This window comes from Juglans microcarpa x Juglans regia, chromosome 6D (assembly GCF_004785595.1).
Source record: "Juglans microcarpa x Juglans regia isolate MS1-56 chromosome 6D, Jm3101_v1.0, whole genome shotgun sequence".
Taxonomy (NCBI): domain Eukaryota; kingdom Viridiplantae; phylum Streptophyta; class Magnoliopsida; order Fagales; family Juglandaceae; genus Juglans; species Juglans microcarpa x Juglans regia.
Genome location: NC_054604.1, coordinates 20,992,893 through 21,015,511, shown reverse-complemented (window position 1 = coordinate 21,015,511; position 22,619 = coordinate 20,992,893). Strand labels below are relative to the sequence as shown.

Here is a 22,619-nt window from a genome sequence, read left to right as displayed (position 1 = left end):
CCAGAGGTTACGAGTACCCAAACTGAGCCATCCCACAAGGTATTAGTGGTTACAATGCATGATATCTATATTTTAGTGGCTATAATTGAAGAAGAAAAGATGAAGTTTTATGTAGGTCACAACCCAGATGAGGTTGTAACGAGCATGAAGCAGAGGGAGATATACGATTCTGTTAATTGATAGCTCAGGCTAACCTGCAAATCTAGAATGAAGCTAGGTAACAAAACTACAACACAAAGACAAAGCAACAAGAGCACCAGCGAAAAGAACATTTTCTGAAATATAACCTACCATTGCAGAATGACTGACTTAATACATAAACATAATTGTCTCTATCTATCAACCATTCGAATAGTAAAATGTTTTGGCATTTCCTGCAATCTCTAAGTATGCCAAGTAAAAGCATCCCCACCCGCAACAAGATCAGTACCGGGTTCAGCAGAACTTCAAAGCAGCTTTCAGCTCCTTTTCATCAGCGCAATTATATCCCAATAAATAAGCTCGTGCTGCCACACATAATGAGATGATAAAAAAAGAGGTTCATAAGGTCATGAACATGTTAAGAGGAGAGAAAAAAAGGTAAGGTAATGCCGTTACCAAAACGTCCGGAGCCCATGAACGGTTCTGCTTCGTCTGTCACGCCACCTTGTTGCTGTTCCTATATTTTTTTTTCGGGGGTGGCAGAGGGGGGAAAGGACGGGGAACAAAATTACAATCAGATGAGCAAAATATGTCAAAGAGCTTCGTAATGAGAAACTGCTAACAAAACGGGCAGATCAGTGTGTTCGTTGATGATGGAGGAAAAGGAAAGATAATCTTGTCTGGCACAAAATGGAACAGGTCATGTAGCTCATAGAATCTACTAAATCATTGGTGAAGGGAAAAAAAAATCAGTTTCAGACACTTGACACCAAAAAAACACAGTTCTTTTTTCTTCTTCCTTTTGGGCTAGTATGAGCACAAATTAACTTGGTTAGGCAATAAGGAAACAGTAAAACATATTCATGTTATACCACATGGTCCAAAAACAGGGTCAGATTGTGAAATAAATTTCCACGTACATCTACCAAACCAACTGCAGATAATCATCATACATAATCCTTGAAAGACGTAATTTATGGCATCAACTATAAGAATAAGAACAATTAAAGAACACAATTCATTAGGGAATCCTTGAAAGCAAAGTTTTGATTACCATTCCGTTCTGTTCCATTCTGGCCGGAATAGCAGGAATTTTCCGTGCCGGAACAGTAACCGGCACTGTAGAGGTAAGTGTTCCGTACCGGGTAATACTGGCCGGTTTTCGGTGTACTAGACAAAATTGATATTTCGGTCCAAAATGTTGAAAGCAGGGCATGGGCCATGGCATTTTTGTAATTACGTTAAAACTCCTGGCCTTTTTTGTCATTTTGTCTCCATTTGACATTTTTCCTTCTGAAGAAAGAAATGTAATTTACGAATTTCAGATTCTTCACTTCAACTGAAGTCCCTTTTCTCAAACAAGATCCCTAGCTCGCACCAGCAACATCAGACACCACTTCGATCCTCCACAGTCCACACCGTCACAGACGAGCTCGCAGCTTGAGCCTTAGGTTTCTTTCTCCACATCGTTGCGGACTCGCAACTCCTTCTGCTCGTATTCCTCGAACTCAAGCCTTGATTTTTGTTCTGTAATTTTCTTTTCCGCTGCAAACGTGTTTTATCTGGGTATGGGATTGTTCATTGTTGTCTTGTGTTTGCTGTATTTTTATTAGACTTGTTTTCAATCTGCATTTTTCGTTTTTATAATAATCTTTTTACATTTGTGGAATTACACTGGTAAGTAAGGGGTGTCTCAAATACAATAATAGTAGTGAAAATATAGCACGATAACTATCCATATGTCATTACACTGGTATGTGATTCATGTCATTTTGCCCAGAGTACCAAAAATTGTTTGTGAGTCATAATTATTTTTTTTAACAGTTGGATTGAGAATTTGAGAATTTAGACAAGTTTTACATATATGTGTGTTTTAAGATTTATATTAAGAAGTATTATTGAGTTTCTCAGCTATATATATATTTTTAAGACTTGTATTGATATTACTTCAGAATATAGTTTCTATATATATATATATATATATTTATCAATTTAATGTCTACCCCGAAACGGTATACCGAAACGTACCGGTACCGAAATATTTCATTCTAGTGCCTCAACTGGAACAGTCACTGGAACGGATTTCAAAACTTTGCTTGAAAGACATATTTGACAAGAGGAAACTGAAATACAGAAGCATAGTTCGGTCACACATGGTGAATCCTAACCTGTTCTGATATTATCTGAAAATTCTGAGAGAGAGAGCGGCGACTTTATGACTAAAAGTTGTGGCTTATCACAAAAACAAAACACAAAAGGTAAAGGAAATTTAAACTTACTGCATCTTGCTCCATCTCCGCTGTCGAAATCAACCTATCAAAACAATGTCCAGATATTGTACACACCAAAAGCTCATTGTTGGGATCCATAACAACTTCTCTGCATGTATCATCACAAACTGGAAAAGGAAACATATACGGTTAATCAATAAGCTCCAAAGTACCAGCATTAAATAATTACCGTATACGTGTATGGGGTGTCATTCCAAGAAGTGTTCTCTACCGTGAACGTGTCCAGTCTTCTCACAAACAAATACGTCTCCGATATGGTAGTAAGAACATGTTTCTCCTGAACAAGCATGGTCAGTGACCACCTTATCAGTCAGGCCTCTACTGCTTTTCCACATAGACACTTGATCAGCAACTGTCTTGTCAAGAATTATCCGATCATCATTCACCTTCACATGCAAAACAGACATAATGAGGCAGCATGAAACAGTATTTTACAAACCTATTCAAGTAAATAAACATAGAAGCAAGAGCTGGTTTTTCAACATGGATGTTTCTCTTAAATAAGAGCCATCAGTTATCCACTAAAAATACTGAGTGATGAATAAAGAACAATAGGCAAAAGTTCCACTAACAGCATCACAAAAAGATTGTTAGAAATTATAAAGCTTGATAATACAGGGAAGGAATGATAAGTAGCAGGAAAATGCATCTGCAAGATATAAAGAAGTTCTCCAAGATATTCCTTGGTTTCAATCACCCTAGGAATGTACTCCAAATATAGTCCCAGGCAGGAAACGTCTTAGGAAATTTTCTTACCTGTGAAGGAAGAGGCACTTGGCTTCTCTTAGCCGCTTGCATTTGAATGTAGTACTCTTTAAACTCGGGCTGGCAATTTCTAACGAGTTCAGTCATGTCCTCTTCATCACGCTGAAGAAAGAAAAAGATAAAGTATTGGTTAATGATAGCTTCAACTGTAAGTGTCAAAAGATAACTGAAATGACAAAAACCATTCTAAACCTTCCTTAGACCCACACCCAAAAATCAAAAGAGAAGTAAAAATAATTATTCATATAGAACTTCACAAAATTAAGGGTACCTGTATGTAAAGCGTTTTCCAAGGACATTCACGTAACTTTTTTGTAGGGGGCAAAAAACCCCATCTCATACAGTATCTGCATATATGTTAGATGAATTAGCTTTTATACACATTCCAAGTAATTTCGAACTTGTTTACAGAAAGAAACTTTGGGAGTGCAAAGATGATAAGCAGAAACTTGTTTACACTAGTTGAAATCAATTTGCTAACATGATAAGCAGGAAAAAAAAGGTGGATCAAAATGGGATAACAGGATGTAATTATGAAACATAATAATAATACTGACAAGCGACGCCATAGAAACTCATCAGATGCCGCATAGCTTAGGAATCTACAGACGAGCGAGCACGAAAATAGATCCTGCAGGACATCAGAGACCACCAAAACCCATTACATTGTAACATGCAATTAGTCAAAACAAGAATATACAAAAATGTAGAATTGGTGAAAGAAGGGAAGGGGCACCTCGGAAGAGAGGAATTTGAGGATGTGAGGAAAGAGTTCAGAAGGGATTTTGCTGAAAAACCCCGTCTCAATCCTCTTTGGCATGCTACTGTTGTTGTTTGATGAAGACCCTTCGGCCTTCTCATTTTCATTCACACGCACTCTCTTTGCTTCGGGCTCTTCCTCTGTTATCGCATCTTCCTGCATTCACCCGATCAAACGAAACCCAAAAAATATATAAACATAAAAATTAAAAGTAGATTTCCCTTCTTATCTATGATTAAAGAAAATAAGCAAGATGAAAAGGAACGAAATTTTCTAGGGAAAAAAGACAAAATGAAGACCCAATTCAATAATATTCATACAGGCAGAATTTCAGAAGGAACTTAATTTCAAAAATAGGAAACGGAGAACTCAATTAATTACAGATTAAAAATAAAAAATAAACATCGGTAACCTGGTCGGAGACCTCGGAGAGGACCTCCGATTCGAGGAAATGAGCCAGGCTCTCTTCTTCCTCGTCCAACACCGTCATGCTAGCCGGTAACTTCGAGGTCAGATCGGATGGCTACCTCAAGCGGTTTAAGGGTATCGGACGCTTTTGAGTGTGCAGGCCGGAGATCTTCGCCGGCGGCGGCTTTAGACTTATGACAGAAGGTGATGTAACTAAAACAGAGGAGACGAGGATAAGCAGAGGAGACGAGACGAGATGCATCAGGCGGTGGTCTGGTCGAGTCAGAATTTCAGTGGTGGGCCTAGTTGGATTCCTAAGCCCAAATTTTATGGGCTCACAGGACTTGCGGAATAATTTCCCAAACCCAATTTCATAACCAACCAATCTTTTTGAGTTTAGAGATACTTTTCATTTTTCTATATTATGTTATTCTTAACATATATTTTAAAAAGTAATGATATCTACACAATACATTTCATAATATATTTTACAATACATATTTAAAAGTGAGGATATTTTTATAAAGTAATGCTACTTTTGTAAAATATTTTATTAAACTACCCTTCATTTTAGAACCTAATTGTGTAATGTATTGTGAAAAGTGATGTGTTATTAATTTTTCTATTTTAAATACAATCTATTTAAGTGATAGATTATAAAATTATATTGACCAAGATGAGAATTGTTTTTTTACATTTGGAACACAATGTCTCATGTTTGGCGTTCCTATCTCATTGGTCATAAGCAGAGGTATCTCCACGTCTGGTTTGTTTTCAAGACTAAAATTTAAAATTTTGAAAATTTTGAAAACTTCCAATCTCATCGTTATAAATTTTTCAAATTTTCATAAGAAATAAAATAAACAATTTAACTTTTTTAAATCTCAAAATAAAATAATATTAAAAAATATATTATAATAATTTTTTATTCAATTTTTTAATTTTAATCCCAATTCATCTCATCTCATCTTTAAAAACAAACAAGATAAGTAGGTTCGTTTAAAGCAAGGCTGCTCCATTCTCTTTCTTAAATTCTGTTTCTTTCCATTCTCACTGCAAAAAGACATAAGCCTTCCTCTCTACTCTTTCTATCCTCTTTTCCCCTAAGCGATTGTTCATACATTTTTTTCATTTCTTCTCCGTCTAAAACAATATCTGATCTATCGCTCTTAGACTACCATATTGGCACACATACCCCACCGTTATGCTCACTAGCAGCCACCTAGATCACACTTGCGCAACCTATCCCGACCTCTACTCACTACATGTGCAGCACACGTGCGAGCATGTTGCTAGCGTCCTTTTTTTTTTTTTTAGCATTTCATTGTTTTACTCAATCAAGGAACATGGACACAATCTAACTTATTTGATTGTTTGCTCTTTCTTATGATTTATGTATGTACCACATCAATTATAATGAGATTTTTGTTGAGGTCACCTACCTCCTTCTTCTTTGTATTCTTAATTTTAATTTAATGCAATATTGTTATTAAAAAATATAATCGCACTTTGAAGTTTGAACGACAAGAAATACATAAAAATTTAACATTGACAGTTGGTAGCCAGTTCAACAATTTGTTGGTTTTGACTGTTGTAGTTCTTTTTCTATTTTTTTTTCTTTAAATATATCCTATCCAATAACCGTAATAGATTCATTATTTTCAAAAGATCCATTTTCTCTTCTGTCACAAAAGAGCCAATTACATTGTATAATATGAAATGTCCAAAAGGCCCTCAATATCTACTATCTTATATTCTACATATAATCGTGAAGTGCATAAACGTCGTATAATCGTTTTGAAAAAGAGTATGGTTTGCTATTAAAAAATTAATTTCTTTCATGCGGATTCCATATTTTATTAATTTTTTTCAAAGTGATTAGGTGACGGTTGCACAATTCACGATTGCAAATATATTTTCTCTATATAAAAATAGTGTATGTGTTTCAAGTTTTACTAAACATTTTGCCCCTCTTTTGAATCAAATTATGGTTATAGCCACTTCATTCATTATGTAGGGTAAGGGTGTGCACAGACCACCATGAACATAGATGCATGTAATAGAGGACTTTCCTAAACTAAATATTGATAAAAAAATCAACAATAGAACACAAGTTATCATTAGAAGACTAAGCATTGCGGAGAGAACAAATATTCACAACCCAGGTGAGCGCTACGAGAGAAAAGTGCTCTCCTAGTGGTAAGCACATCAACTATTTCACTTCATACTCCTGATATTCCATATAGGCACACACCATTCTTTTTTTTTTTGTTGTTTTTTTTTTTCTTTTGGGCTCTTCAATTTTTTGCAAGTGCTATTTGTGTCCTCATATTCCCTAATATTGGCATTTGGGACTTCATAAGGGTGGGCAGTGGGGCCCCGCATCCCACTGCCATTCCTCTGCATGGGCGGGGCAGACTCTCGTCCACTAGATGCAGGTGGCGGGGGTCACCCGTTTCTCATTTGGCACCCAAGCGGGGGTGAGGGGTGGGCTCGGTCCAATATGAGTAGTGTATGTCGTGTTGTATCGTGATAGGGTTTTAAGGTCGGGCCCTTTTAATTAAACATGTCATATTTGAATTGACCTATATAATTTAATACTCATAATTGACACAACACGAAAATGACTGCGAGCATGAATTGCCACCCTTATTCAAAGCACACAGAGGGCTAATGATTATTGGAGTCAATGAACTCCGAAGGGATCGGAAAAGGACTTTCAAAAATTGAATCCAAGACTTTTAAAGCCAACGGATGATTCTTGATTTTAATGCAACCTCCAGACATTCAGACAAGCAGTTTTAAAGTTGCAATTAAATGAGTATTTCTACCTATTATTCTTTTAATCATCATCTTTCTATCATGGTATGATATGGTATTAAATTATTAAAAAACTAATTATAATATTTCACTTAATAATACCAGATAGAATTATGAATTGTACAAGCGTCGTACACTCTTTTCGAAAAATAAATAGTCCATCAATAGAATTAATTTTTTCATGTGTCTCATATTTATTCACTTTTTTTAAAAATGTGTCGATCTTTATGATTACAAATATATATATATTTTTTTATTTCAATTGTCAATTACCTACCAATCATTTAATTCCATATCTTGGAATGTGAGGAGAATGACAATTAAAAGATGATGGATGACAGTTTTCTTATTGTTAACACAAATTTCAGGTAATGTTTTTAACTTTGAGAATGTTTATACACCTTGATTCCACTTCCATCCTAACATTATTTATTTAACTTTGAGTTAATTATATTTTAGAAAAAAGAGCTGAGCAGACCAAACATGACTGGTTTTTTTTTTTTTTTTTTTTTTTTTTTTTTTTTTTTTAAATATGTCGGAACAGACAAAGAAAACAGGCAAAAGGAACGTCCAAGGTTGGCATATGCTTCTTATCAATTATCCTGGATGGTGTGACAATCCAATCAAAGACATAACAATATCAATCAGAAGGCAGTACTGACGAACCCATATAATTCTAATAATTCATAGAACTTTCATGAATAACCCAACCAAAATGTGTTTCTCCTTGGCCAATTTGGAATGCCAAAATACCACCAGAGTGAATATTTTTTTAAACAATTTTTTTACATAGAGACCTATCACACATTTTCCCCAGTGGTAAGTCGAACTGGATTTCTAGACCATGCCCTAAATCAAGGATGACAGGTCCAAACATAAAACCCAAAAGGTTAGCAAAATAAAAGGGAAAAAACTGGGAAAGGTTCCTTCAGCTGTGTTAGAAAAGGATCAGAGAGCATCACAAGCAGCAAAGGTCCAGAAAAAGCCCAAGCATCAACCAGACTTCACAAAATGTACGGAGAGCAGCTTGGCTATTTCTTGGAATCCAACTGCGTCTTTCCCTTCAAAAATGGACTTCAGCTTCTCATCACAGAAAATCTGCTTCTTATTTGCAGGGTTCTGCAAAATGTCTTAGCTTGTCATGCGCCAGAAAATAAATATACGGCAAGAATAAACACTAGGGAATACTTGGGGAATGAGATGAAATGAGAATTTTGTTAATAGTAGTAAGATAGTTTGTGAGTAATAGTGAGATAGTTTGAGTTAAGTATTTTTTGGATTTTGAGAAATGAGAGAGAAAAAGTTGACTAAAACATATTAGAAAGTTAAAATATTGTTAGAATATTATTTTTGTTTTTAGATTTAAAAAAGTTCAATTGTTTTTTGTTTGAAAGTTTGAGAAAGTTGTAATACTTAGCCCAGTTTGTATTCGCAAGTCATCTCAACTCATCTCACTACTATTCATTATTATTCATCAACTTTAACTCACAAATCTCATTATTATTCACAACTCATCTCACTATTATTCACAACCCATCTCAACTCATTTTCGAATCCAAACGATACCTTAGTTTGAAAATGTTTGTGTTTGAGTGATGTTTGGAAAGGAAATGAGATGGGATAAGATGAGAATTATTTCCAAACATCCCTAAGAAAAGAGACAAATGTAATAGGCATGCAACACTCCAACGATTTCAGTGATCACAACAGATTATTAAAAAAGGGTTCATTACTACCTCACCCTCCCCCCGCTCAACAAATTTGCAGATAAATAGAGGCCTTCTTTTTTAACCACGGGAGTGAAGGGAGAAAAAGTTCCAACAGGGAGGAAGGTTGTGAAATCATCATAAGGGTTCCTACCCACTAATAGAACATATGAAGTGAACCAATTAACACCAACAGTTTCCCTGTGTTGGCTGGGCTCATGTATCTTATCAAATTTTGTTCCAACTATTTGCACATTATCTTATCTTGAACTTTACATGATCAGTACGGTTCCTCAGATTCACAAGGCAGTTTCTTTCTTTCTTTAATTTTTGTTTTCTCCCCTACCGTGTTCTTGAAGGGGGAGGAGGTGCAATTTGAAGAGTAGAGGGGAAAATCATGTGTGGGGCATTTGCTCATTTTGATTAAGAGAAGGAGAGAACCCAGAAGGTTCCACCACCAAACCCCTTCCTGTTCTATAATAGATTATGGTATTGTCTCCATATTGAGTTAAAATGTAATGTTTCAACTGTTCAAGTTCCCTAGAAAGATGAGATTACCCAGAATGTAACTTGTCTTTTTCATTACCAACTAGAGGCAGATTGATAGCCTATGTTCAATGCCAAGCATTTTGTTGAGAATGACCAGGTTCAATTCAAACTATAGCACTATTCTGGAGCAAAACAATAAAGCAGAGATCAATCAATAAGTCCTTTAATTGATATTCCAGTCTCAAAAGTAATGTCAACAAAGATATTAGATATCATCGAAGCCATTCAACTCGCTGATCATCAAAAACTTAGATGACGCTCTTCCGAGTATGAGAGAAGAAAAGAAAACACAAAAGCCTAACCCCGAGAGAGAGAGAGAGAGAGAGAGAGAGAGAGAGAGAGAACCTGGAGGTTGTGGAGCTTAATGTATTCCCAGATCTTTTTGACGGCGTGGGTGCGAGAGGACTCGGTGACACCACCGAGGAATTTGCCGAGCTGGGGAGAGATCGGAACCACCTTCTGTATGCCCAGGTTCGAACGAGTCGTCGTCGTCGTCGTCGTTGGCTTCTTCGCTTTTGCAGTTGAAGCAGCTACAGTCTTTGCAGGGGCCATAAGCGTCCTCGTTCCCTCGAAAACTGCCCGCCAACGCGATGCTGCGAATGATACCATTGGAGCCTCACACTCAGAGTCACCACACTGCTTCCTAAAACCCTGAGAGAGAGAGGGAGAGAGAGAGAGAGAGAGATGGGACTCTGATCTGACTTCTTGTTTGGGCTGACAATAACTTCATTTCTCCACACCGGACGAACAACTTGGAACTCGGCCCATAGTATGTGGGCCTAAAAAATTCTTAACAGTTCCAATATATTTGGACAGCCTACACTGCTACGTTAGGATTTAGGATTAGATTAGTTTAGTTTATTTTAGCTAGTTTTCTTGATTAATGAAGTCTAAAAGATAAAACTTCTTAACTATATTTCATATAGATTTTCAATCTTAATAGTTTTTCTAAAATTTTCATATTTGAATTTTATATTAAAAATTCTAATACTATATAACAAAAAGTCTTCGAGATTCGTATTAATAAATTTATTATATTTCTTAAATTTAGTTTTAAACAAATTTTGGTGAGGCAACATCTTTAAAAATAGATGATATATAAAAATTATACAAAATTGGGACTATGGAAAAATAAATAAAAATTAGAGAGAGTAATTTTTAAGTATATTGAAATTTTAAAAACTTTTAGAGAGCATCGATGGATTATAATTTTTTTGAGTCATTTTTTATATTTATAAAATTATGAATAAAATCTTTTAAATCTTCAAAAAACTTGGGGGGCATATGTAAACGTAGGCGGTAGGTCCCCCGGGGGAGATTTGACATCACTTTGATTTTTGGTGCAGGTTGAAAAGCCTATGTCCATGAACAATGAGGGGGCAGTGTTTTATTGCGGTAGAAATCTACCGTAAATTATTAATTTAAGTTCATTTTATTTAGTGTTAGTTGGAATTTAAAGATAAGATGAGATAATTTTAGATAAAAGATAAAAGTTAAAAAATATATTATTAAAATATTATTTTTTAATATTATTATTATTTTTAAGTTTAAAAAAGTTGAATTAGAAATTGAAAATATTAAATTATTTATTATATTTTATGTGAAAATTTAAGAAAGTTATAATAATAAAATGAGATGAAATACTTTTTAAATCCAAATAGGAACTTAGTTGTGTTGTCGTTTTGGGAATTGTACCGGTTTTAAGAGTCATTTGAATTGATATTCTTATCAATTAGTTGTGTCCTTCATGTTGGACTGGTTAGGTTTTGAATTAGCTTTTTGTAACCGCTAATGAAGACTATCCAACAATAATGGAATTGGAGAAGAATTATTTCAACCAAAAATATTCTAATGTTGCATCAACGTTTTTAGGATTACATAAAAAGCGTTAAGAGGTCTTAGGTTTCTTTTCAAATCATACCAATTTCCCAGTTTGTTATGAGTATACATACACGTAACAATTAGTATCAGAACTGTTCGGTTTGAAACTATAACACCCCCTTCCCAAGGGTTGGGAGTGTCACGTAATTTTTATAAAATATAACACGACAAGAAATCTCATATTTAATAGATCAAAACTAAATAAAATAATTAAGACCTGAAATTAAATTTAACTGCTCCATCTAAGCTTGACCCACGTGCTCGTACTAATCATCATTCTGACCTAGGTGGTTTAAAAATATGAAATAAATTAAATTGAGTCAAAAACTTAGTAAGAACTCATCACAATGTGAATGTAATAAACATAAAGTTTTCATAAATTTTCATGCTGAGAACTTAAAACATGACTGTTCATGCTGATACTTATGTTATGCATGACTAACTTATCTGAATTAATTTACTAATCTGATTTAACTGACTCATATGACTGATTTAACTAATCTGATTAGCCAACACACTTAACCTTGTGTGCAAGGTTGTGCATCGGCCCCATGTCCCACTGCAGCAAGGGGAGCTGCTAATAGTATTCTAACATACTATGGTGGACCATGCTTAAGTCCGTGACTTGTACATCTACCTTAATATGAATTGCATTAGTACCATGCATTGAATGACTATTTGATTTACTAATTAACTGATCTTGCACTTGAACTAAAGATATCTTATGTGTTTTTATGCGACGTGAGATGCATGACATAATACATATTGATATAAATAACTATAAATTTTTTAATCTGAACATAATACTGAATGACATGATCGTGTACTGTGATGGGTGACATGCTTGCATGAGTGGTACATAAAAATGGTTGCCAAAGAACTGGTTCTAATAATAATAAGTTAAACTGTGATGATCCTAATTTGTAATCAAATTATTTACATCGCTGCGTTACTTCCTGATTCTCACTTTATAGCTCGTCACCTATACAAAGTATTAAATATCATTAAATTTGTCTAGAAAGTTTGTCCTAATAACTCACTTAATTAAATTCATACCGCAAAATATAATGAAATAAATATTCTATTTATCACGAAGATCAATGAATACTAATATTTTAAAATTATTTAAATACTAACAACATATAAAAATAAGTAGTGGACACCTCAACTCTTAAAATATATTTATTCTCTTATAATTAGCATAATTACTCAATTTCACAATAAAATCTAATAAATACTTATATCCATTAAATATTCTTAACATATTTCTTTATTTTAAAACTAAAGCTTTAATAGCATAACTATATCAAAACCTATAAAAAATAGTAAAATTCTCTTCATACGATAGACATTGATGTTAAAAGCATTTCAAATATAGATTAAACACTTACTATTTGCTATTAATATAATATCTAATCTTCCAATATTATTTAATATATATCTATATATATATATATATATGTATCTAAGTTTAAAAAAAACACAACTGGTGGAAACACCCCATTCATAACGATAAACTTAATAGTATTCAATATAAAAAAATTATTGCAGGCTATTAGTATAATTCAATCTTAATTTAATATTTAATAACATAATAAAATTGCTAAGCTAATATATTTAGTTTAAAATGTGAGCCTAACTTAATTGTTAAACCCAACATGAAATATAAGTCTATATATAAAAGTAGCCCTTCAATATACTGAGTGTAAAAAAATCAAGCAGTCAAAGGTCTTATGGGCATTTTGATAACGATAAATTTAAAAGCACTTACGGAAGGCCAGCAGTAAGAAGAACATGCGCGGCACATAAGAGTTTCAGACTCACCGATGGAGAGAAGAAACGTGCGACGGAATTGGGCAGCCCGAGTCGAGAAGCATGGAGGGAGTAGATTCAGGATGGAGGATACGTTGCGGATTTGGGGTTGAGATAAAGACTTCGGTAAGTTCAGCGGCTAAGAACGTCGTGGCGCGAGGCTGACGTGGAGTGACATCTTCGGTCTCTGTGGCTGGCGGCGTAATATGTGATGGCTCCCCGTGGTGGCTCTCGGTGTGGGAGAGTAGGCTAGAGTGCTATGTTTAATGGGTGCAAGGCAGGGGTTGCGTCTGTGCATGTTTGTGGCGCACGGAGGAGATTTAGGGTGTGTTTGGATGTTGAAGTGAGTTGAGTTGAGTTGAGTTGTGATGATAAAATATTGTTAGAATATTATTTTTTAATATTATTATTATTTTGAAATTTGAAAAAGTTGGATTGTTTATTATATTTTATATTGAGATTTGAAAAAGTTGTAATGATGAGTTGAGATGAGTTGAGGTGAGTTTAGTAACCAAACGCACCCTTAGGCTCATGGTGGTTGACTTTCGGAGCTGCTAGTGGTGGAGGTTTACATGCATGGCTTGGTGGCAAAGTTCTTCGGCTACAACTTGTTCGTGGTACAGTGGTTTGATCATGGGTGGCTCACTGTGGTGGTGATCGGCATTTTCCATGGCATGGGTGTGCTCTGTTCTGTGAGTGTAAAACAGAGACATGCTTTTTTTCTTGTTCCATGCGACAGTGATTTTTATCTTGGCCTAACGAGGTCGACGGTGCTACTAGTGGGTGAAATGCAGATACTTCAACGTGGGGGCTTGCTTTGATTCCAGAGGAGGTGGTTTGTTGCGAAGAAATATAAAAAGGGCTTCAACGCGTTCAATGTCGTCGGTTACAAACTGATAACGTGCATATCAACTCACAACGTGCATATCCATGATTCATTAAGAGGAAAAACGTAAGATGAGTTTATTCCACTAAGTTCATTCTATTAATGGATAATAGATAAATAATAATAATAATAATAACAATTACAAATGTTACTAATAGAATTTGATAAAATTCATAATAGTAATATATGTTGAAATAAAATATTTTTGATAATATTTTAAAATTTAAAGAAATAAATAATATATTTTCTAATTTAGACTCAACATGACACAAACCTAAATAAATAAAGAGCCTTGTTAGGTATAAGCGATTTGGCATACCGAATCACATACCAATACTAACATGAATTTTTTTTTATTGAAAAGAAAAAGAAAAATAAAAAATTTTGAGAGAAGAATAAAGTTTTCTGTCTCACAAATTCATTTCCGTCTTCAATTCACATCGTTTCATTAAATGGATGTCTTACATGTCAATATTGACACGCGATTTGGTGCGCGAACTCGCTTTCAAGAAGATTTTTTCATAAATAATAGCCCATCAACATTTGATAATATTGGCCCATTAAACCTAATTTAGACCCAATAAGATTATCTATATTCCAACCATAGAAATATTGGTCCCGGTCGTTACAGAGATGGTTGAATTAGGTTACTTCAACGTTCAACCATACTTCAAGAATTACCATATTTGCGATGAAGACTAGTCTTTCTGGTCTTACGGAGAAACGATTCAATTGTGAGGTATTTGATAGGCTAAGATTTCAGAATTTTGGTTCAACCTTCCTCCACTCTTTTTGATGTAAAGCTAAGTATTGGGCATGCATACACGGGAGAGAAATATACCCATTTGTAGCAGTAGAAATTGTGGTCCAATGGTAGGTTCTTGAAAGAGGAAATCACATTGGCATAAACTAAGATGGGTGAACTGAAGGTGGATGGATATCTCTATATGTTGCTTGGTCCGGGCAAAAATTCAAGTTCAGCTTCTTCTTCCATCTCTTCAACTCATGTTCCAGCCTCTTGGACTGGATCACTAGCTTAGATTTCTACTAGAAGAAGACTCAGATCAAGTAAGTTCATAGTCTATTAGTTTCCCCTAGAGATTTTCGTGAAAAAAAAAAAAAAAAAAAACAGAAAATTTGTTTTCTGAAAATTTCTGCTGCAGTCCATATTCTATTTTGATGATCTTCCGCTTCAATTTTTCTTACATCTTGCATCTATTACTTGTTTAGTTGAGTGTATAACCAAGAGGAGAGAAGGAAGAAACAAGGGAAATTCGTGCAACCTATTACTTGAAGAGGTAAGATGAATTTCATACTATGTTTTGCTCTAGATCACCATTTCAATTTCTGCTATGAACTCAGTCCTATCATCTTCTCTTATTGAATTCCCTTTTAATTCAATTCATCCCTCCATTTTTGTATGTTGAACCTTTAGAATTCAGTGTGTAATTGTGAGCCATCTCTCCAAGCATAGAACCAGTGTTGGTAGCCAAGGATGTCATCCAAACCAATAGTTTTTCCTCCGTGTTTTCTGGTTTCTGCACTTAGTCCATTGAAGTCAGTTTGCATCCAATCTTCTTCTCCTTCTTTATAAAGCTTAGAACTATGTTTTTCTTTTCTTTTTCCTTGATTTTTAATCATGGTATTAGCATAAATTAAATAATGGTTGATGCCCTTCATTCATTTCCACTATTGAGACTAGGTTAGGCACACAGAACACCTCATACCCAATTGGTATTGCTCCACTTTTACTCATCTTATTTTTAATCAATTAATAGGTTCTATTTGTTTTCAATCTACGAATGGAGACTTAGATTAGCATTGTAAAACAGAACATGTTTTATGTAAACCGAAACTCGACAGCTTGTGATAAAAGCTAGAATGTGCCATGCTTTAGTTTGTGATTCCTACACTAGATGTAACAAATATTGAGAAGGATGGGATGAAAATGAATTGGTTTGATTCTTGGTTTGAATAGCTAACGTGGATGAAGTTCAAACAATTGAGAAATTGCCTTGAAGTTGGTTAATACTGGCATGTTTGGATAATGAGATGAGATGAGAATTCTGTAAATAATAGTGAAATGATTTATGAATAATAGTGAAATGGTTTGAGTTAAATTTGAAAAAGTCGCATTACTTTTTGTGTTTTGTTTGAAAATTTTGAAAAGTCGTAATGATTAGGTAATGATTAGATGAAAAAGTTAAAGATCTAAAATTAAAAATTGTTTGTATTTGATTGATGTTTAGGAAAAGAAAATATGAAAATTTTTTATATGAGATGAGATGAGATGAGATCATGTCATTTCCCAAACAAACCCTAGTCTAAATGAAGAGAAGGTACTTCCTTCTTGGGTTTAAAGTGAAGAACAAGTTGAATTATGTAAGGAAGGCTAAGTATGAATTACTCATTGATACATTGTTTTATTTTCATGAAATAGGACTTCTTAAAGTACAAGAAGAATCAAAAGTTAAGCTTAGATATAAGTAGCTATGACTGTGCTTCTTACACCATATTTCTTTTATTTTTCTTTTTTTTTTTAAATTCTCTCTTCCTTTAGTAAAGTAGCAAATGTATATAATAAATAAGCCTTTCTTGTTAGCCTCATGTTGAGCGTCCTATTAATTGTAAATTTATATATCGATATGATCTAAATTAGCATTCAGATTCAAGGTTGAGATTATGCAATTTATCATGTACATGTTTTTTTTTTTTTTAATTATTGATTTTCCTAATGCAAAGTTATAGCATCAATTGCATACTTTTTATCAAAGAAAATATATATTTCATTAGACTAAGAAAGAAAATAAAAATGTATTTGAAAGGAAAAAGAAAAGGAAATGAAGGTTTTATGTATGAAAATATGTAATGGCTAATGACTGAACGATGAAGGTACCAATAAGAGGGACATGTTGCAATGTTAGATCGGTTCCACCGGTAGTGCATCCAGCAACGCCATCTTGATTGATGGATTCTCAACCTATGGCCATAAGTGGAATTAGGTTCAAAAGACCCCTGATCCTAATACATGGGGTGTAATAGTATAAACTGGCCAATATAAAGTGATAACTATATTAGTAATGTTTAATTGAAATGCTTTAGATTTGTATACTTATTGAATATTAGACTTACTTTTATGTTTAATGTTTTAAACATCTAGATAATGACGAAGATGAAATTGCAGAGCGAGACACTACATAGAAAGAATAGAATGATGTTTAGTAACGTTGGGTTGGGTATTGCGATGGAGTTTTAGCTTGTGATCTATTTTGTGAAATTGTTTTGATAAACATGATAGACTTTGGTGATGTACTTTGATAAATGATTATGGTTTTTATGTGTTACTAATGTGACAATTGTTTTTTGTATATTTTGACAAGCATTGTATTTAGAGTTTTGAGAGTTATGAAAAATAAAAGTCTCCTTTATCCAATGTTAGATTTTATATTAATTGTGATAAAAGGAAAATTTTTATGAAAAATAGCAGCTCATTTCAGTACTAAGGAGGTATTGTCACTTTCTCTTAGGGCTGTACATTTAAACCGCCAACCCGAACTGACCCGAATTTTCCTCACCAAATTACTCGTCTCGAAATGAAATAATAGGAAACAGAACTCTTCCATTCTACTTCCGAAATACTACGGTTAGGGTCTGTTAATATCCGTAACCGAAAACTAGTCCAGTCCCTGCAAGATTCACCGGAGAGTCTCGGATGAAGTTGTTCCGTTTCTTCGGTGCCAAAGCATATCCTATTTTGAATATGCACTCCTCAACCACTGGGGGCAATTCCCGTATAGGGAACACGAGGAAATCAACAAATGTGAAAATGCAAACATAAAACAAAGCAATTCGAGAAGTCTTGCTAGGTTAGCAAATCGAAGCAGAGAACTTCAACGTCCTTTTCAAGGGTTCTTTAAAGAAAGATAGCTTTGGGGAGAACGACAATGACAAAAAGAAATAGAGAGAGAAGGGTAACAGATATATGGTTAGGAGGGAGGGGATTTGATAAAGTAACTCGGTTGGTAGGAGACGTGGCACATTCTTGGTCAAATATTAGCATTATTTCTTAATCTTCATGCATCTTTAAATTGGTGGATGATTTTCTCCAACCCCCTCTAACATTTTTGTATAGCATGGTAATTAAATTTTTGTAGTCATTAAAAATAATAATAATAATAATAAATAAATAAATAATTTTTTTAAACAAAAAAGGTCAGGTCGGAATGCTCGTTTTTCCAAAAATATTTTTAAGTCGGGTAATCGGCCAGTTGGCCAAATAGAATATCTCTAAGTCGGGTCAGGTCAGATAAACAATCTCTCTCTCTCTCTCTCTCTCTCGGGGAACAAAGGGAGAAAGCTTTTTCCCTCTTTCCTTTCTCATATCCTTAAAATTATCTTTTTACTTAATCATCACATTTGATGTTGCTTTCTACACACTTTGGAGACTAGATCTCTCATCCCCTTCAATGTTCTCACCACACACGCGACCTGCCCCATCAATGGAGTCCCTTTTATGAGCTCCAAAAATAATATCATTTCAAATTCCAAGACACCGGCTCCCTCATGCACCATGAGGTGGTGCAAGAGTGTCACCGTTCATGCCTCCTTTTGATCCCCTGTTCTTCTATAGGTCCTTGCCATGTTCTTTGGCTCTTTCGAGTTTTTTTTCTCTTTTGGCAGAAGATGACATAAATTCTTTCTTCCCTTTCCGAAGATAGGGACGATGAGGACATGAAAAGCTCTACAAAAGTGTCTTGAAGCAGTCAACATGATGCATCTTTATTTGCTGTGGCTTTCAGCCACAATAGAAAAAACCACCAGCTGGCAATCCTCTCCTTGATGTAGCCGAGGAAAATAAATCCGGACCATTGGTGCCGCTATAAGACTTCTTGGTTGGAAGATAACATGGGGCGTGCTTACTGCAGGTTCAACGTTCAAATATATTTTCAGATTAAGCCCTGATTGTTGGAACTTAAGCCATTCAAGAAATAGTGTATTTTCTTTCATTCTTAAAACATTAAAGGTGTTAATATTGAAGCAGACCGCGAAGAAAATCATCAAGGCCTTGGGGCTCATCTTTGTAGCAACCAGAGATAAGTCAATAGTGTAATCTATCTTGAACTACGATATGGACTGTAACATAAATTCCTTAAATAAAATTGAATTCAAGATCAACTTGTAAGTCCCTTTCAATTATCATTTCGATCAACTTGATTTAAAATGGTGTAAAAAAAGCGTATAAGAAAAGCTTTGTAGCATGCCCCTTCACCTGTTAATTACAAAATTTGTACCATCTAAGGTCACTGGCATTAGCAAAATTTTCATTTCCTAAAAAATTTAATTCCACAAACTCTTCATTACCTCAATTTCCACATAAAAAAACCAACTAGAGTGGTTTTAAACATCCCACCCACTACTTTCAGGGAAAAAAAAAAAAAAAAAAAGTCAACATCGGAATGGTTCTCTCTTTGCAAACATATTTCTACTCAGCTCACCACTTAAAAAAAATCATCTAAAATATCCTCCATGATTAAAAGAATTTTCCCCATCCAAACAAGCCCTAAGTTATAGGAAGCTCAATGGAGAACTCTCGCTCTCTCTAATTAGGTAGATGAATGCAGATTTATTAGGTAGTTTTTGTAATGTGCTAGATCAGAGTACCATCTTGTCCTCTTCGATTACCTCTTCAAGCATCAAGGCTTCCACAAATACAGACTACAAAGATATGGGGAGTTTGAGCGGGTCTAGGGGGATAGCAATCATTACTAGTTTCAATGGCATTTTGGTACACACAGCTACCCTATCAGGACTCCAGCAAGTCTTTTTTTTTTTATAGGTACTCCAGCAAGTCTTTATTTAAGTATATAGATAATGTGCTACTATTCTTGAGGAAAAGAACAAAGATGTCTAAGAAACGGAAATAAAACTCTTACTGAATTGCAGTAGACCAAAATTAGAAAAGGATTATAACCGTTCAAAAGATTCAATACTTCCAAGTCCAAGCAGAAAATGTTGGAACTGCATCCTACTTCTTCTTCTTTGAGCCCTTCTTTTTCGCCTTCCCTTTTATGTTGCCCATTTGTTGTTTGCTATCTTCAGAGTTTGCGCTCATGCCTCCTTGATGGTTGAATTGTGGGGATAGCAATTTGGCAATCTCTGGGAGACCAACTCTGTCTTTCCCTTGTAACATTTTATTCAAGTTATCCTCCCAAATCTTGTCCTTCTTGATACCAGGGCTCTACACGGTAAAGTAGATATGTCAAGCCACCAAAGAAGACCAATTCAATATGTAACAATTGAATATGTATTAGTTTTAGAAAAATATAAACAGGGATAACCATCAATCAAAGACGTGTTCAAACAAATTGTTCATTGGATTTAAGCAATCACCGGTCAGTATTTCCCACAATGCTCTTCAGAAATCTCATAAAAAAACCCAATCTGTAGTTAAAACATTATTTTAATGTATGTGTATTGCTAGTTATTATGCGAGTTGATAAGTTGGTCAATGGAAGTAGAAGGCTATAATTGAGAAATTAACAAAATTGAACCACAAACAAAAAGTGTATCAAGTGAATATCACAACGTCAATCGTAGCAAATGAACTAAAAACAGAAATTGAATTGGAATAAGATAAAATCTCTCAACTCTGTCAGCCACATTAATTTCTCCCGCTATTCATCCTGTCTAAAATCAACTCTTTTTGAGTACCATAGATATAAGTTTTGTTCAGTTTCATGACAACAAACGAAGTCCAAAATGTATATTTAAGGCCATATCTTCAACCAATACTATTCATTTACAAAAATAATAATAAAATTAGATGTAAAGAATTAGATTATAATCATTTCTGATAGTCTGAAACAGAAATTTCATCAAACAGTTGGAAAGCAAAACAAGAAAACCTAACCAAAACACATTAATGGGATGATATATAGTTCCTCAGAAAGAGAGAGAAAGACCCTGAAAGTGTAGAGCCTGAGGAACTTGGAGATTAACAAAGCGTTTTGAGAACGAGAGGAGTGAGGAATGCCGAGGAACTTGCGGAACTCCGAAGAAGCAGTCTTAGGATTTATCGCTTTCGCTATCTCTTTGGGAATGGAATTATGGGCTTTGGTGCTCATGCTTCTGCTTCCTGCTCCCAAAACCCTAACTGCCATACCTGCCATTCCCATCCCCATGGTTTTCTAGTTTTCAGGCTTTCTTTTCCTTTCTGCTCATGAGTTTCCCCGTAAATTTCAACCCCCCCGAGTCCTCTCCCCTCTCCGCTTTTACTTCACTTGTCTTGAAGTACAAAAAGGAAATAAATAAAAATTAAATACAAAGAAAATGATTTTAAGTCTTGAAATAAAATAATATTTTATTTAATTTCTATCTCATCTCATATCATATCATCTATATATACATATAAAATCTTAATCAGTTTCATACATTTTTAAGAAAATTTGAAAAAGTTTGAAATCTATAAAGTCAATGGAATTTAGACACCTTAATAGTCTACTTATTCTAATTAAAAAAGTTTAATTGTCTCATAACCCCTAAAGATTACTATTCATTCTGAGTAGTTCACTATGAAATCGTAAATATAATTTAAATTTATTTAATTATAAAAATACTATATTTTATCAAATTCCTCTCCATATAATCTCTATAATTTTTTATTATCTGCATAATTTCTACAAGTGATCAAGTTTTTTTTTTCCTCATTGGGCCACATCAGCCTTTATTATACCAATGAAGTTTGTCATTTATTCATTCAAATAATATTACAGTCTTCCAATCATTCTATTATTGTTCAATTTCTAATGAATCATTAATTACTCTTTCTTAGTAGCTAATTAATCTTTTCTAATGATTATGGAAAAAAAGACTATATAGTTCCATTTTTGTTGTAATTACCGCACAAAGTACTGTTATATATGTTAGTCTCTGTAACATATCTAATTTACAAATCTGCTATATATATTTCTCCATGTAGGAGCTCTACTCTTATTAAGCTAATGCATCCACTCTTGCATTAAACGATCCTTGGGTTTGGTCATTTAAATTAAAGCTACTTGAAGACAATTTAGAATCTTAAAGGTTTAGATCCGTTTCGTATGTTTCCTTCTATAATGTATACATTTTTTGAAGTAGAAGCTTGGTTCTTATTGAGCCACATGGTCCATCCACTCTTGCACTAGTAAGATTGTTCAACTGGGCTGCGTTTTATCTCAATCCAATCCAGAATTCGGGTAATCGAGTTATGGTTATAGTTTTCGGCCCGAGCTGAAAAACCGCATCACCCAACCCGGCCTTACTAGTGCTAGGTAAAGATATGACACTCGGGTATCGGGTTTTATATAAAAAAATAAAATTAGTATCAACACGATATCATTTTGGTAAACCAAAACAACGTCGTTCTATACTTCATTAAAATTTAACTCATTCTGGTTACCACCTCCACCTCTCTCTCTCTCTCTCTCTCTCTCTCTCCAAAACGATGTCGTTTCTCTCTTGTTTGACTTTTCGATCACCAACTTCGATTGAAATTATTGATGGCCTTTCAAATGTTTTTCTCTTACCGAACGTTTATCTCTCATCAATTTACTCCACTATCA

General features: G+C 34.4%; 3 protein-coding genes and 1 long non-coding RNA gene across 5 annotated transcripts; 1 reads left to right on the top strand and 3 right to left on the bottom strand.

Annotated features, from left to right (window-relative positions):
- Window positions 1-271: 271 nt before the first annotated feature.
- LOC121235722 (F-box protein SKIP31) lies at window positions 272-4,622 on the bottom strand. Of its 2 annotated transcripts, none has more exons than XM_041132094.1 (9): window positions 4,370-4,622; window positions 3,934-4,113; window positions 3,755-3,828; window positions 3,469-3,544; window positions 3,189-3,299; window positions 2,644-2,818; window positions 2,421-2,539; window positions 598-658; window positions 272-506 (listed from the first exon to the last, which is right to left on the bottom strand). In XM_041132094.1, the coding sequence occupies exons 1-9, from the start codon at window positions 4,445-4,447 to the stop codon at window positions 436-438; spliced, it is 945 nt and encodes a 314-aa protein (XP_040988028.1). In that variant the 5' UTR covers window positions 4,448-4,622; the 3' UTR covers window positions 272-435. The 2 variants fall into 2 exon arrangements, with proteins under 2 accessions (XP_040988028.1, XP_040988030.1); XM_041132096.1 differs by having other exon boundaries at window positions 4,382-4,617.
- Window positions 4,623-7,859: 3,237 nt separating this feature from the next.
- LOC121236145 (protein TRI1-like) lies at window positions 7,860-10,099 on the bottom strand. The gene is made up of 2 exons (XM_041132661.1): window positions 9,786-10,099; window positions 7,860-8,304 (listed from the first exon to the last, which is right to left on the bottom strand). The coding sequence occupies exons 1-2, from the start codon at window positions 10,047-10,049 to the stop codon at window positions 8,179-8,181; spliced, it is 390 nt and encodes a 129-aa protein (XP_040988595.1). The 5' UTR covers window positions 10,050-10,099; the 3' UTR covers window positions 7,860-8,178.
- Window positions 10,100-14,653: 4,554 nt separating this feature from the next.
- Window positions 14,654-19,536, top strand: LOC121235813. The gene is made up of 3 exons (XR_005934600.1): window positions 14,654-15,087; window positions 15,250-15,317; window positions 18,734-19,536. It is a non-coding gene; the product is annotated as an uncharacterized LOC121235813 (long non-coding RNA).
- Window positions 19,537-19,874: 338 nt separating this feature from the next.
- Window positions 19,875-21,355, bottom strand: LOC121235812. The gene is made up of 2 exons (XM_041132237.1): window positions 20,982-21,355; window positions 19,875-20,257 (listed from the first exon to the last, which is right to left on the bottom strand). The coding sequence occupies exons 1-2, from the start codon at window positions 21,198-21,200 to the stop codon at window positions 20,045-20,047; spliced, it is 432 nt and encodes a 143-aa protein (XP_040988171.1). The 5' UTR covers window positions 21,201-21,355; the 3' UTR covers window positions 19,875-20,044.
- Between the last annotated feature and the right edge of the window lie 1,264 nt (window positions 21,356-22,619).

Excerpts from the sequence above, each read along its gene's own strand:
- LOC121235812 (XM_041132237.1), bottom strand. The coding sequence starts at position 21,200 with ATGGGGATGGGAATGGCAGGTATGGCAGTTAGGGTTTTGGGAGCAGGA. Across the intron at positions 20,258-20,981 it reads TCAGGCTCTACACTTTCAGG|AGCCCTGGTATCAAGAAGGA; the intron begins GTCTTTCTCTCT and ends TTTACCGTGTAG.
- LOC121236145 (XM_041132661.1), bottom strand. The coding sequence starts at position 10,049 with ATGGTATCATTCGCAGCATCGCGTTGGCGGGCAGTTTTCGAGGGAACG. Across the intron at positions 8,305-9,785 it reads TTAAGCTCCACAACCTCCAG|AACCCTGCAAATAAGAAGCA; the intron begins GTTCTCTCTCTC and ends GACATTTTGCAG.
- LOC121235722 (XM_041132094.1), bottom strand. The coding sequence starts at position 4,447 with ATGACGGTGTTGGACGAGGAAGAAGAGAGCCTGGCTCATTTCCTCGAA. Across the intron at positions 3,545-3,754 it reads GAGTTTCTATGGCGTCGCTT|ATACTGTATGAGATGGGGTT; the intron begins GTCAGTATTATT and ends ACATATATGCAG. Across the intron at positions 507-597 it reads CATGGGCTCCGGACGTTTTG|CACGAGCTTATTTATTGGGA; the intron begins GTAACGGCATTA and ends TATGTGTGGCAG.